Source organism: Bos grunniens, chromosome 13, assembly GCF_055505025.1.
Source record: "Bos grunniens cultivar Pamir isolate PY7600 chromosome 13, Bosgru_T2T1.0, whole genome shotgun sequence".
Classification (NCBI taxonomy): Eukaryota; Metazoa; Chordata; class Mammalia; order Artiodactyla; family Bovidae; genus Bos; species Bos grunniens.
Genome location: NC_141177.1, coordinates 4,662,830 through 4,677,035, shown reverse-complemented (window position 1 = coordinate 4,677,035; position 14,206 = coordinate 4,662,830). Strand labels below are relative to the sequence as shown.

General features: G+C 57.8%; 1 protein-coding gene across 26 annotated transcripts in view; it reads left to right on the top strand.

Moving 5' to 3' along the window:
- The window catches only part of BCAS4 (breast carcinoma amplified sequence 4), a 59,848-nt gene extending 46,130 nt beyond the window's left edge, over positions 1-13,718 (top strand). For 5 of the 26 annotated variants that reach the window (XM_086331371.1, XM_086331369.1, XM_086331363.1 and 2 more), the window contains one exon: positions 13,168-13,718. In XM_086331371.1, coding sequence (XP_086187497.1) covers positions 13,168-13,290 — 123 coding nt within the window. In that variant the 3' untranslated portion in view covers positions 13,291-13,718. Of the gene's footprint in view, positions 1-1,870; positions 3,038-7,148; positions 7,476-9,086; positions 9,182-9,360; positions 9,979-10,779; positions 11,802-12,345; positions 12,445-13,167 lie in introns of those variants that run through there. The other 21 variants (XR_015138875.1, XR_015138889.1, XM_086331364.1 and 18 more) reach the window with 19 other exon arrangements.
- The last annotated feature ends 488 nt before the right edge of the window (positions 13,719-14,206 follow it).

Sequence of the window (14,206 nt, the reverse complement as noted above, 5' to 3'; positions counted from 1 at the left end):
TTCTGTACAGTTGGATCTGTTCTGTACAGTCCTGTTGTGTGAGGTTCCTGTCTCCTCCACCACAGCGCAGGCTGAACGGTCCCAGCCCCGGAGGGGTTTCTCACGTCCTTCTGTGACCACCTTCACCTTCCCTCCCCCAGCCTTCTCCCCAGCTCCTGGCAGCCGCCACTCTGTCCTCCATGTCAAAAATTTGGCCATTTCAGAAGTGTTCTATGGATGGAGTCATACAGCGGGTCACCTTTGGGGACTGGTTTTTCTCACTCAGCATAATTTCCCGGAGATCCATCCAGGTGGCTGTGGGTCGGGGGTCCCTCTGGGTGCACTGGCAGGCGGAACCAGGGTTGGAGATGCGATGGTGGGGCTCAGGGCTGGAGGGGTCTAACAGGAGCCTGAGGGCTTAGCCTGGAGGCAGAGCGAGCACTTGCTGATTAAGCATCTGCCGTGCACCAGGCGCTCCTGGGCGCAGTGGATGCAGTCATGGAGGAGAGGAGAAGGAAGACGCCCCTGATGCGGGGCTGGAGGCCTGGGCTGGCTGTGGGGGGCGGGGGGCGGCCCGGAATCTCTCTTCCTCTTTCTGGCTTTGCAGCCAGGGACAGGGCACCGCCCCTGGGTGGAAGGGGGAGCCCAGCGGTTTCTCCCGGGTCCTGAGTCAGATGAGAGAAGAGCCTGGTGCTGTCCCTCAGGCCAGATGGAGTCTGCTGCACCCAGACCGCCCTGTCTTCTGCACCGGCCTTTGTCCTTTCAGAATACTATTATTTCTTAGACAAAGGGATGGGGTTTAGGGTGGGGTGACTTGGGAGTTTCTTGTGTCCCTGCCGGGCACACCACCTGGGTTTGGGATTGGGGAGGCCCCGTATCCCAGGACCGACTCCCCAGCTCCCATCACGTCTGCTCTCTGGTCCTCGCCCGAGCCCCCCGCCCCCGACAGCCCCCCGTTTCCTGTCGGGGCTTCTCCGCGCTTCCCTCTCCTCCTCTCACCAACCCCCCCATCTTCTCCCTCCTGCTTCCCATCTATTTCTTCTTTCTGAACTCTCCTGTTTCTCGTCTCTGCATCTTCTCTCTCTCTTGTTTTGGCTCTTCCATATTTTTCTCTCCTTTGTTTCTTGTTTCTGTCTCTACCTCCCTTTGTCCGAGTCTCGTCTCTGGGCTGTGTGCTGTGCTTAGTCGCTCAGTCGTGTCCGACTCTTTTCAACCACATGGACTGTAGCCCGCCAGGCTCCTCTGTCTATGGGATTTTCCTGGCAAGAACACTGGAATGGGTTGCCATGCCCTCCTCCAGGGGATCTTCCCAACCCAGGGAACGATCCCAGGCCTCCCACATTGCAGGCGGATTCTTTACCGTCTGAACCACCAGGGAAGCCCCCATCTCTAATTATCTTCCTCTCCGTTTCCACCAAGCTCTTTCTCTCCCTCTTTTCCTTTCTCTTGCTCTCAAATGTTATGTCGCAGACTTTGGAAAACGTCCTTTTTCACTCTCAGGGGGCCCAATGGATAAAACGTCCTAATCCGACCAGGACAGTGTGCGAGCTGAGTTCTGTGAAAGCGCCTCATGAGACCCGTGTCTGCGCCTCTGGGGCCACGGGGACGGGATGGTGACAGTGACCGTCAGAGGCTCCCAGGCCACCCACCTGCCTGGGGTCGGGGGGCGGGAGCCCAGTGCCGGCCTGGGGTGGCCCTGCAGCAGGCTCCTGCAGTCCTGGGCAAAGAGCAGGGGTGCGAGGCGGGCCCGTGGGCAGCTGCTCGGTGCCTGCCGGTCCTGGTGGCTGCCTCCGTTTTCGCCCTGACGGCTTGTTTAACGGAGAACAGCTGCCCACGTGCGGGATGCCAACAAAACGGTCACGTGTATGTGTGTTTGCTCTCTGCTTCCCAGAGCTAACTGGTGCTGTTTCCAACATCCTTTCATGGAGTCAACCACCTTCGAGGTCAGCCAATGAAGCCTCGAAGATTCTGTTGAAAATCGGCATCAGAGTGAAACAAGGATGGCTCTGATGAGACCGTGACCAGCTGCTGGGCCCTGGCCAGCTGTTGGTTTGGGTTCGTGGACGTGGACGTGGAGAACCCCAGTGGGACAGGGAGGCCACTGGCCGTGGGCAGCTGGTTTGGTGCCCTGGCCTGGAAAAGCGTCTTCTTTTACCTGATCTGTTCTGGGATAGCCCCAGCTGCAGCCAAATCCATCCGCTGAGGTCCTCCCCAAACTCTACCGTTGCTGCCACAAGCTGCCCTTGGCCCCATGAGGTTTCCTCAACCAGGAGCTCTGGGCCCACGCTGGGCACGGAGCTGACCACGTGTGACTGTCCTAAGGATGGAGAACGCAGATCCCAGTTTGTAATCCGGCTCTGTCACCGCAGCCTGCTGCAGAATTGGCGGGGGCCATGCAAGATGAAAACCTGGGGCCCCTTTGTGAAGACTTCACTGAGAGGGGCTTCCCCTTGGCGGCTCAGTGGTAGAGTCCGCCTACCAATGCCAGAGACATGGGCTTGGCCCCTGGTCTGGGAGGAGGGGTCCACACGCCACAGAGCACCCAGGAGCCACAGCTGTGAGCCCAAGTGATGCAACGACGGAAGCCCACGTGCCCTGGAGCCCGAGCTCCCCAACAAGAGGAGCCACTGCAGTGAGAAGGCCGAGCACAGCACGGAGCACCCAGCACAGCCAGAAATAAGCGAGTAAAAGTTTTCTAAAATATTCAGCTTACTGAGAATTTCAAGACAGTGATAGCAGAGCATCAGATCAAGCCATTTGGCCGGGCCTGCCCGTCACCTGCAAGTGTCATGCTTTGCATGGAGCTTAAGCTTGCAGCATCTCAGTAAAATGGGGTGGACACCCAGGCCTAGCCCCTGTCCAGGCCTGTCCTGAGCAGTGGCTGAGATGAAGGTCTGGCTGCCGGCTTCCTCGCCTCATCACTAGGACGTTAGTGTGACTGTTTGATAGCTCTTCACCTGTGTTGTGCCCCTCATGTGTGCTTATTTTTAAATGACCATTTTATTTTGGGTAATTTCAGATGTGCAGAAAACCTTTTATAAAGACGGTACTCCTGAGAGCTTCTGGGCTCCCCTTGTTCCGTCTCCCCATCTCCCCTCACCTCACATGACAGGTGGGTTGACAACCACTGGGAGAGTTGTCAAAACCAAGACCTCCCACACTGGCCCAGTGTTATTCACGGAACTTTGAATTTTACCAGATTTTCCCTTCTCATCCAGTTTCTGTTCCAGGCTCCCCTCCAGAGCCATGCGTTGCTTTTACTGTGTGCTTTTATTTGTTTGGCTGTACAAACAGCATGTGGGATCCTAGCTCCGTCACCACGGACTGAACATGCGCTTTACGCAGTGAAAGCGCCAGGTCCTAACCCCTGGACTGCCGGGGATTCCCGAAAGCCTGTTTCCTCATCTGGGAAGGGCCTTTGTGATCTGCAGATTTAAGTCTCTGAAATGTAGCAGGTGCCCAGTTAACATATATACATGTAAGTGCACAGTAGTTAGACGGTTAGCCTCAGTGGCCATCTGATGAGAAGCAAAGCCCAGGTCAGACACCCGCCTCCTCCAGGAGATGGCCAGGGAGGGCGGAGGGGCCACGGCTGGAGGGGTCAGGGAGCCCCCAGAGACCCAGCTCTGGAGGGGCCGTGCTGTGACTCCATCTACCCGCTGTCCTGTCTTGCCTCCCAGACCCCGTGTGAGTTTGCAGTTGGTCGCCAGTGTCTTGGCAGAACTTTCAGGGGCTCCTCCTCTGCTGGTTTCCATGTTAACACTTTTCCTCCAGCTAAAAGCGGGATCCACAGGGCTCTGGAAGTCGCCAGGGCCAGCGTGGCCTCTCACGAGCCTGCACCAGCTCGTCCCTGCTTCTGGGGTCCCCCTTGCACCGGAGCTGTCCCAGCTGGGGGCCCCCAGGCCTGTCCCCGTCACTGCGGCCGCAGCAGCCTCTGCCGCCGCCCTGTTGAACGGGCCGGCGGGGCTGGCGGAGCCAGGGGCTGGGGGGCAGGGGCGCTGGTCCGTGTGGCCACCGTGGGGCCAGCCAGCCCACCCTGTGGGCAGGATTGGACACGCAGGGGCTGCTCGAGAGGGATGGGAGGGGCACTGCTCACAGCTGTCAGAGTGTTCTGGAAGGCTGGGGGCCCTGCAGCATTCACAGGCGTGGCTGGCAGGGCAGGTGGGCGGGGCCTGAGGAGGCCTTGATGGGGCTGAGAAGGGAGGCTGGGCCTGGGGCTGAAGGGCCTGCGGGCTGGCGGAGGTAGAGGCCGCTGCCAGGAGCTCAGGAGAGCCCGTTTGGCGCTCTGCTCTGCCGTTTAGCAGCTGTGTGACCCTGGGCACATGCCCTGCCCTGCCCTCTCCCAGCCGTCAGTCTTCCCCACAGAACAGCCCCGGGGCCGCACCTGACTCCGGGCGCTGGCGTGCCCTGGGGGGCCCCCGGGTTGAGGGCGCAGCCACTGGTCCCAGCAGCGGCCCAGGCTGGCCGTTCCCCCTGCCCCCAGGGGACCAGGCCGCAGGACTGGAAGCATCCATGGCCCCATGGTGATGTGAGCCTGGAGCCACTGCTGGCCCGGATGCCCACGGGCTTGGCAAGTCCTGAGAGCGAGTGAGGCAGGCCCGTGGCAGACCAGATGGCACATGCCCCATCTAGGGGGTCCAAGTCGCCACAGCCCGCAGGAAACGGGCCCAGCGCGGCCAGGTGGCTGCATTGTTCAGGAGAAACAGGGGTGCGGTGTTTATTTGAACCATCCTGGTGCCTCCACGGTGGCAGGTAACGCATTTTACAGTTTGCACCAGCCCATCCTGTGAAGTGGCAGACTTTATTTTGGGGGGCTCCAAAATCACTGCAGATGGTGACTGCAGCCATGAAATTAAAAGACGCTTGCTTACTCCTTGGAAGAAAAGTTATGACCAACCTAGACAGCATATTCAAAAGCAGAGACATTACTTTGTCAACAAAGGTCCGTCTAGTCAAGGCTATGGTTTTTCCAGTGGTCATGTATGGATGTGAGAGTTGGACTGTGAAGAAAGCTGAGCACCGAGGAATTGATGCTTTTGAACTGTGGTGTTGGGGAAGACTCTTGAGAGTCCCTTGGACTGCAAGGAGATCCAACCAGTCCATCCTAAAGGAAATCAGTCCTGAATGTTCATTGGAAGGACTGATGCTGAAGCTGAAACTCCAGTACTTTGGCCACCTGATGATGTGAAGAGCTGACTCATTGGAAAAGACCTTAATGCTGGGAAAGATTGAGAGCAAGAGGAGAAGGGCATGACAGAGAATGAGATGGTTGGATGGTATCACCAACTCAATGGATATGAATTTAAGTAAACTCTGAGAGTTGGTGATGGACAGGGAGGCCTGGCGTGCTGCGGTCCATGGGCTCACAAAGAGTCGGACACGAGTGAGCGACTGAACTGAACTGAACTGATTCTATCAAGTGTGTGGGCCGGATGCTACCCAAAGGCCATGATTTGCTGTTTCTGAATAGGCTAGAGGGGGGCACCTGAGGGTCCAAGGTTGGAAAGCAGATCCTGGAGGGATGTCTCAAGTCCTGGGCGAGAGCACAGTTCCCTGCCCCAGTCAGCCCCAGGGCCCCTGGGTCCTGGCTGTGCTAGGCCAGGGTGGGCCTGGGTTTGAATTCCACTCTCTACCAGTTCCCGGTGGGGCGATCCTGGGCAGGTGTGTCTGTGAGCCTTTGTTTCCTCTTCTGGAAAATGGGAGTAGGAACACCCGTCTGTCTCAGCAGCTGGACGTGAACGGGCTGTGGGCCTGTAGGTTCCGCTGTGGGCTGGGCACTCAGGAAGAGCTCATTACTCATCACTGTGGTTGAGATGAGAAAGCCTGGGGGCTTGGTCTGTCCTGATGGACCGGGATGTTTCTGCTGTCTGCCTGTTTCGCCCTGCCTCCACCCAGTACAATTTTGTATGATAGAGACAAGTTGCTGTGATGATACAGAGTTCTCATGTACCCCTCACCCAGCTTCCCTTATTGTTAGCATCCTGCTTGACTGGGGTGCATTGTCACAGCTAAAGGACCCTCCTTGATACACTGCTATCTAACTAACCTCCCAAGTTTTATTCAGATTTCGCTAGCTTTCCCCAGTGCCCTTTTCTGTTCAGTATCATAGATAGTCGTGGGTCTCCTTAGCCACCTCTGGTTTATGACAGCTTCTCAGGCTCTGCTTGTTTTTGATGACCTTGACAGTTTTGAGGATTATTGGTTAGGTATTTTGTACACCGTCCCTCAATTAGGGCTGATCTGATGTTTTTCTCGTGGTTAGGTTGGGGTTGTGGGTTTTGGGGGAGGAGACCACAGAGGTGAAGTGCCCTTCTCGTCACGTCAGATCCAGGGCCCCTGCTCTCAATGTGACGTAGCACGGATGATGTTGCCCTTGACCATCTGGCCGAGGCAGTGTTTGACAGGTGTCTCTCCTGGGTGGTTGTTTCCACCCCACTCTCTCCCCTGCTCTGTTCTGCCGAAGAAGCAAGTCACCACGTGCAGCCCCCACGCAAGGGGAGTGGAGCCTCTGCAGGGGGCAATGCATACCTCAGTTATTTGGAATTCCATTTTACCTTTTGGGACAATTTTGAGATCCAGAAGTCTTCAGTGTTTTGGTTCTCATTCCATTCATCATACGAATGACCTGGGTTGAGTCCCGGCTCCACCCATTTATAGCTGCATGACCGTGGGCAGCTCGCTACTCGCTGGAGTGATGGTGAGCGGAATAGCATACATCCGTCAGGCTACGAAACAGAGACCTGACTGACGTGGTTTAACCAAGTAGGGTTTGTACTTCTTCTTGTGTGACAGGAAGTCCTGAATGGCCAGTTGACTGTCATCCTCAAGCCTGTGGCTTGTGTCCTCACAGTGCCAAGGTGGCCGCACCACCTCTAGAATCACTGCTGTGCTCCAGGCAGGACCCCATGAAGTCAATGGCATTATCCTCATCTGACGAGAGGAAAGTGAGGCTCTAAAGGATGGGAAAGCTCAGCCTTGAAGCAGTGCTGTGAGGGTTAGAGATGAGCATACTGAACAGGGTTACAGGAGGCGAGGTTGTTGCTTACCCAGTAGGTTGGGCCTCTTCCAAGTCCCCTGCGCTGGAGGTGCCTGGTCACTTGGCGGGCGAGGGTGAGTCTGGCTCCCTGTGCTTGCATCCATGGTCAGCCTGACACCTCTGCCTCCCAAAGGTTGACCACACCTTGGAGCCTCAGAACCCGGCCCACGTGTGGGATGGAGGTGCGGTGTTTCTTTTGAAGTGGAGGATGCTTAGTGAGTTGGGACCGGATGGAGTTGCAGTGGCGTCTCAAGAGCAGCCGGCCAGGCATCACTCTGGCCTGGGGTGAGTGGGCCCCGCCCTGACCCTGCAGCCTCTGTCTGGAGGCCTCTTGCTCGCTGCCCACTTGCATGGGAGATACAGGGGTGGCTTTGTTATGCCTCTTCTACTTAGGAAGGCAGATTTAATTTAGGGGCAAACTAAAAATACCAAACCTGGCCTGCCCCCATCTTTTTTTTTTTTTGGCTGCGCTGGATCTCAGTTGTGGCATGTGAATTTCTTGGCTGTAGGATGTGGGATCTAACTCCCTGCCTAGGGACTGAACCTGGGCCCCCAGCACTGGGCGCGTGCAGTCTTACCCGCTGGACCACCAGGGGAGTCCGTGGGGCCTGCCTCCATCTTTGTAAATAAAGTTTTATTGGCACACAGCCACACCATTACTTTACCATCGCCCATGGCTACTTTGGTGCTGGAAGGGCAGAGCTGAGTAGCTGTGACCCAGACCATGGGGCTTGTGAACAGTTACTGTCTGGCTCTTTGCAAAACAAATGTGCTGAGCCTGGCCTGCAGAGAAAGCAGTCCAGGCTCGGGAATGTGTAGCTGGGGCTTCCAGGAGGGAGACAGAAGGGGGCCGGGACTCACGGGGGGCCGTGGGGGATTTCTGGGAGCGGGACTGGGCAGATGAAGCCCTGAGGCAGGTGGGCCCAGCTTCAGCAGATGGTGCTCTGACTTGGGGTGGTAGGGGGCTTCACAGGAGAGGCCCCGACCCCAGGCTGGCCTGAGGCTTTCCTTTGCCACATGCTGCAGTGACCGAGTTGGGGTTTGTCAGAAGAGGAACTTGTCAGGGGTGCAACCCGCCAAGGGGGGCCAGCCCTGAAGCATCCACCACCAGAAGCAGTGGGTTCTGGGAAGGCGACGAGGCCGCCAGGGGCCTGGGGCCGCCCGCAAGGGGCGCTTCAGCCCAGCCACCGGGAGCTTCCAGATCATCTGATTTTCCAAGAGAAGCTAGCTGGCAGGCTGGTTTTTCTGAGAAATCTGATTTTTTTCAACATGTTTGAAATGAATTCCAGTTTTTAAAAATCATGTAGCCAACCAAGTGCGTGCGTCCGCGCGCGCGCACACACACACACACACACACACACACACACACACTGGTGTGTGTCTGGTGTGTGGGCTGCGGGTTTGGGAACGCGGGGGTCCCGGGTGGAAGTGAGGAAGACGTGGGAGGCTGGGCAGACCCGGGAGGGCTTGCCAGGCCCAGCGCCCCGGCTCCAGAGGCCCTCCTCCAGCTGGGGGCTGGGGGGAGGGTGGCAGAGCCCTGGACCTGTGGTCTCAGGTTTCCTCCCATCCGGTTCCCCCCTGCTGGAACCTTCCCGCCCACAGGCTGGGGGCAGGGATGAAGCCTCCTTGCGAACCTGGCTGCCCCTGGAGAAGCATCTTAGCATCAGCTGCAGGCCAGGGATGGGCAGGGATGCTCTCAGAAGTCCCCTCCGAGATTCTCCAGGATTTGGGTTTGAGGCCGGAGCCTTGTGGGGCAGTGGGCAGGGCTGACCTGGAGCCGGAGAGGCCTGAGTGGACCCCAGCTCCGTGGTTCCCTGGCTCATGTGACCTCTGAGTTGGGGACTGCCCCTCCTGTTGCAGGTCGTCCTGAGAATCCAAGAAAGCATGGGCGTGAGAGCTGGGTTTCCTTGGCTGGGACTGGGGCCGGGCCTCCAGGGTGTGGTCCTGCTCAGCCGGACAGCATCGGGGGTGCCCGGCTGTTTGCAGCTTCGCGCACCAGCCTTCACCTGCCCTTTCCCTGCTGGTTTCCAGGCGCTTCCCTGCACTCCTGCAGATTTATTGTTTGCTTTAGGCAGGATGCTTCGTTGCAAGTGGCAACTGTTCAGGTCAACCTGGTTTAAGAAAAGAAGAGAATCCCGTGGTCTCAGGAACAGAAAAAGCCCCAAGGTAACATTAAGTGTTGGTCGCTCGGTTGTGTCCGACTCTTGGCGACCCCGTGGACTGTAGCCCGCCAGGCTCCTCTGTCCATGGGATTCTCCAGGCGAGAATACTGGAGTGGGTTGCCACGCCCTTCTCCAGGGGATCTTCCCGACCCAGGGATCGAACCCCGGTCTCCTGCATTGCAGGCGGATTCTTCACTGTCTCTGCCACCGGGGGAGCCCAACACTGCCGAGTTAACACTAACCTTGGGCAAAATGTGATTCAGGTGCTCCAGTGATCCTGTCAGGATTCTGTGCTGCTTCACCTCCCAGCTCTGCTCCCCTGCTCCCCTGTGTTGGCTTCTTTCTTGGGCCGAATCGACTGCCAGCATGGGGGCAGAAGTGACCTCCAGGCTCATGGCCCGTCCTCACAGGAACCTAGGAAGGGCCGACGGGGGCAGAAAACATGCCTCTCCCAGTAGCCAGAGCCCCAAGCCTGTTTCTCAACTGGACGATCCTGGGTCATCTGCTCACCCCTGGACCAGTCACGGCCCGGGTGGGTCGGGCCTCCTCTCACCCCTCCTTCAGCTGGGGGGCTGGGGAGGGCAGCGGGGATGGGGAGCTGATACCAGGGACCCCTCAAGACCATCAAGGCACTGATACCCATGCGGGACGTGGAGGCTGGACAGGCTGAGCTAGCATCCCGTGCCCACCCGTCCTCCAAGAGCAGCATCGAGGGCTGGAAGCGGCCACGTTCTGAGCCCCCGGCTCAGCTCGGGTCCCCCCGCCGCCCGGCTGACTGCAGGCCCAGAGCTCCGATGAGCTGTGAGTCACTTTCCCACAAATTTCCTACGTGCCCCAAGAACTTGTCCGGGGCTGGGCCCAGGGCCAGTGTGGAGGGGCGAACTGGCCTCCAGGGTGTCTCTCGCCATCTCCCAGGCTGGGGGTCCCCCATGGAAAAGGGGAGCAAGCTCATCCGGGATGTCTCGTCCTCGTGAGCCCCTGTGGGGTCCGGGTGAAGGGACTTCCTCTTGCGAGCGCACACGTGGCCATTCTCTAGTAACCCACGGTGTCAGCAGAAGGCTCACCTCTCCGGGCACCCGCCCCCCTGAATGCAGGAAGGATGCTTCCGCTCCGCAGTCTCTCAGGACTCCTTCTCCTTGGTTCCTTCATCGTTGTATGGATTTTCTCCTTCTTCCAGGAGCCTGTCTCCTTGAGAGAGGAGGCAGAAGCCCCATCCCTGTTGGGAGAACCATTTCAGAAGGAACATGGAGGGACTTCCCTGGGGGTCCACTGCCTAAGATTCCAAGCTTGCAGTGCAAGGGGGCTGGGGTTTGATCCCTGGTCAGGGAACTAGATCCCACATGCCACAGCTAGATCTCGCATGCCGCAACTAAGACCAGCACATCCAGATACATACGATAAATAAATAAATATTCTTAAAAGTACGAAAAGAACGGGGTCAAGAGGCCCGGCATCCCCAGGACAGGGATACCAGCTCTGGCCTGGCCCCTTGCCCTGGGTCCCGAGATCAGGAGAGGAAGGTGCACTTTAGCCCCCATGCCATGTGTCAGGACAAGGGAGCTGGTCTTTTAACTGTCATTACTTGCCTGTTGTGTTTTCTAGACACCACAGTGGTCAGATCTCAGGAGAAAGAGGGTGAGGATTATCTAAAACGATGGCTTATCCACGGACGGCATCCTTGAGGCTGTGAGACAATCTTGGGGCTCCTTTCCCAGCTGTGTTTTGGTCGTGGTGCTATGGGAGGACTCGAGTCCAGTCGCAGGCGTGGGGGGCAGCCTAGGAAGATGCTGCCCAAGTACCTCCCCCACCCCGCCATGCAGGCTGAGCCCAGAGCAGCTGACCCGGCGTTTGCTGGTTAAATGTTCCCTTACATGAGGCAGACCCTTGGCCAAGGTGACTTGCTTGCTGGTCCCAGTTTTCCAGACGTGGGTGGTGGTGACTCAGGGAGGTATGCAGTCCCTGGACCCCAGGTGAGTTCTACCTCATCTGAAATAAGGTAGATAAGGTATTCTTTGGTGGTTTCTTTCTGCAGCAGAGACAAGCTCTGGTGGGGAGTGGGGAGTTCAGGGCTCAGACATTAGAGTCTGTTCTCTCTCACCCCAAATCCGGCCACTCTCACTTTGAAGGGACGCCTGCCTGTAACAGCTTCCGCTCTGGTCCCCTCTTTCCCCTCCAGTCTGGTTTCTGCTCTTTCTAAAACACATCTCGTTACACATACTCCCTGCCCCCCTCTGTCTCTCTCCTGATCTCTTAGGATAAAGTTCTTGGTACCACCTCCAAGAGCCCACATCATCTGGCCCTGGTTTACAACTTCCTGTCCACACGCTGACCCAGCCTGACTCCAGATGGACCCACCTTGGTGCCCGTGGCCCAGAACACACCCCCAGCACTGTCCACACGGACACGGGGTGTCTGCAGCCTGGCCACCACCCTTCCCACCGCCCCCCACACAGCCCCTCCTAGGTCCTCAGCCCCTGGGAACCTCTGAGCCCTGCATTCCCCGTCACACGTTGGGGGTGTGTTCCCAGTGGCTCCCTTGTCTGCGGATAAGCAGGGAGCCCCTGATGACTGGGGCTGCGTCGTGTTTACAGTGGTGGCCTTGGCCGGGTGCGAGCGCGCGTAAGGTAGGAGTTGAGGGGACAGGCGCTCGGAGTTGCAGGTCGGGGGGGTGGCGGGTAAGGCACCTTCCTGGGCTTTGTCTCCCTCGCCCCCCGCCACAGTGGGGAGGGCGGGCCTGGTGTTGCTGCAGGGACAAGCATGGGGCAGGTGAGGGTACACGCAGGGCAGTGTGGGGCTCATGGGGGGCTGAGTTTTGGTGGCGCTGTTATTAACCGTGGACCGGAGCCCCACACCACTCGCTGGCACCTGTGACGGCCGCTGAAGGCTGGGGCAGAGCTGGGACCTGGGGGCCAGAGCTGGGGCCCAGGGGCGGGGCTGAGGCCCAGGGGGCGGGCCTGGGGGCGGAGCTATGGCCTGGGGCGGGGCTGGGGCTCGGGGGCGGAGCTAGGACCTGGGGGCGGAGAGGGCCTGTAGATCACACAGCAGAGGGAGCTGCGGGTGGGGGTGGGAGGACCAGAAGGTGGTCAGAGGGACCCCAGGTGGAGATGTGCAGAACCTCCTCCCTCTGCCCCCCGGACCCCCACATTAATGCCCGTATTTGTCTGCCAGGTACACCTGGGAGCCTTGCAGAACTTCCCTCCTCCGAGCAGGTCACGGGATCAGCCCCGGCTCTAACTGAGAATCACCTGAGAGCTTTGCAATACCCAGGTGCCCGGCCACACCCCAGACCGATGACGTCAGGCTCTGGGGGCGGGGCCTGGGCATAAACATCCAGGACTCTGGCAGGGGGTCCCCTGTGCAGCCGCGTTTGAGAAGCACTGTTTGGGGCGGTCCTCTGTGAAACCGGTTTGACCCAGAGATGCCTATGTAACCTGTAGGGTTAGGAGAGCTTGGAGACCATTGCTTGATGGAAAATCTCCCCTCCCCAATCTCCCTGCCACAAAGACCCACACGGGACATAAGTAAGCCCTTCTTAAACCATGCATATGGCAAGGCCTTCAGGAGCACAGATGGGCGCTCACAGAACTATCGCCGACCCCAGATCCCCAAGCGGCGGCCTGAGGTGAGGTCTAGACTCCCGGTGCTGCGGGTCCTACATGCCACTTCCTCGCACTCGGTGGCCTGAGGTGCAGCCGCGTTCTCAGCCATCCTCCCAGAACCCTCTTCCGCCTGTCCTTTCAAACACTACGGAGCTCTGGGCACACGGACCGGCCCTTCCGGTCCCCATCAGGTGTCAGGTGGGCTGGCTTTGGCTGTCGCAGGCACTGTGACATTGATTCTTCATTCTTCACCATGATTCTTGAAGAATCATGGACTCTGCTCACCTGGACCACCCTCCCTGCGGGGTGAACTCCTGCTACTGGAGTTCTTGGGTCTCAGAACAGGTGGCTTCACGTGACTGACAGGGCACCTGGTTTTCTGTCTTTCCAGAAGCGATGGGCACCGGTGGCCCCGACGTTCGAGCTGCCCGTGTTGTACAGAACGGAGGACTATTTTCCCGTGGACGTGGGGGAGGTGATGCCCCGAGCCCCCAGCTGCCAAAGGCGTCTGTGAGCGCTTCCGTCCTGCCATCCGGGTGTTGGGAAGTGAAATCTGTGTGCAGAGCAGATGTGGTTTTCTTCTTTTCTTTTATTATTGTGGGTTCGTTTTCTGAGTTTTCCCCCTTGCTTCATGGGGGTGCATGGGGTTTGGAGAAGCGCTTGGGACCCAGGAGGTGGACAGTGCCTCGGTGATGAGCTGGGAAGGCCTCCTGCACCAGCTGTGGCCCGCCTGATGGTCTGGACGAGGTGGTCACCCCTGGGGATAGCTGGTCACCCCAGGTGGTGGGCTGTGGGACTTGGATATCTTTGCACAGGAATTATTGGGGTCTTGGGAGGTGTCACCAGGGTGCATGGCTTCAGGTCCATCTGATTTGGCTGGTTTGTCTGAACCCCAGTGCCCACTGGCCCTGTGAACCATCTCAATAAAGTGTCAAGAGGTCACCTGGTGTAAATGTTTCCTTGATGGGTGCTCCTGCTACCGAGTCAAGCCAGATCCTCAGAAGCTGCTTATTCTAAAGCTCCTCACCTGAGGGGAGTGCACAGCTCTGGCCTTCAGATGCCCAGCAGAATGCCGAGACCATTAGGATTTCCTGAGGTCTCCCAAGGGGTGTTTGCTTTAACTTCTTATGTAGATGGGTTTTGAGCTATCGTCCCGAAACGTTGGGTTCCTCACTTTGGTGATGGATATTTCTAGTTTCTGGAATCTTTCCCAGAGCTAAGAACACACACACACACCCTGTACTACAGACCTGCATTCAGATTTCAACACACATACCACACACACACACACCCTGTTCTGCAGACCTGCATTCAAGTTTCAAGGAAATCTGACATCATGAATCAGGCAAGAGAGCAGTAGTAGCAAGGCAAAAAAAAAAAAAAGTTGAGCCTTGTCAATTTTAGGATACTTTTTAAAATAAGATATTACG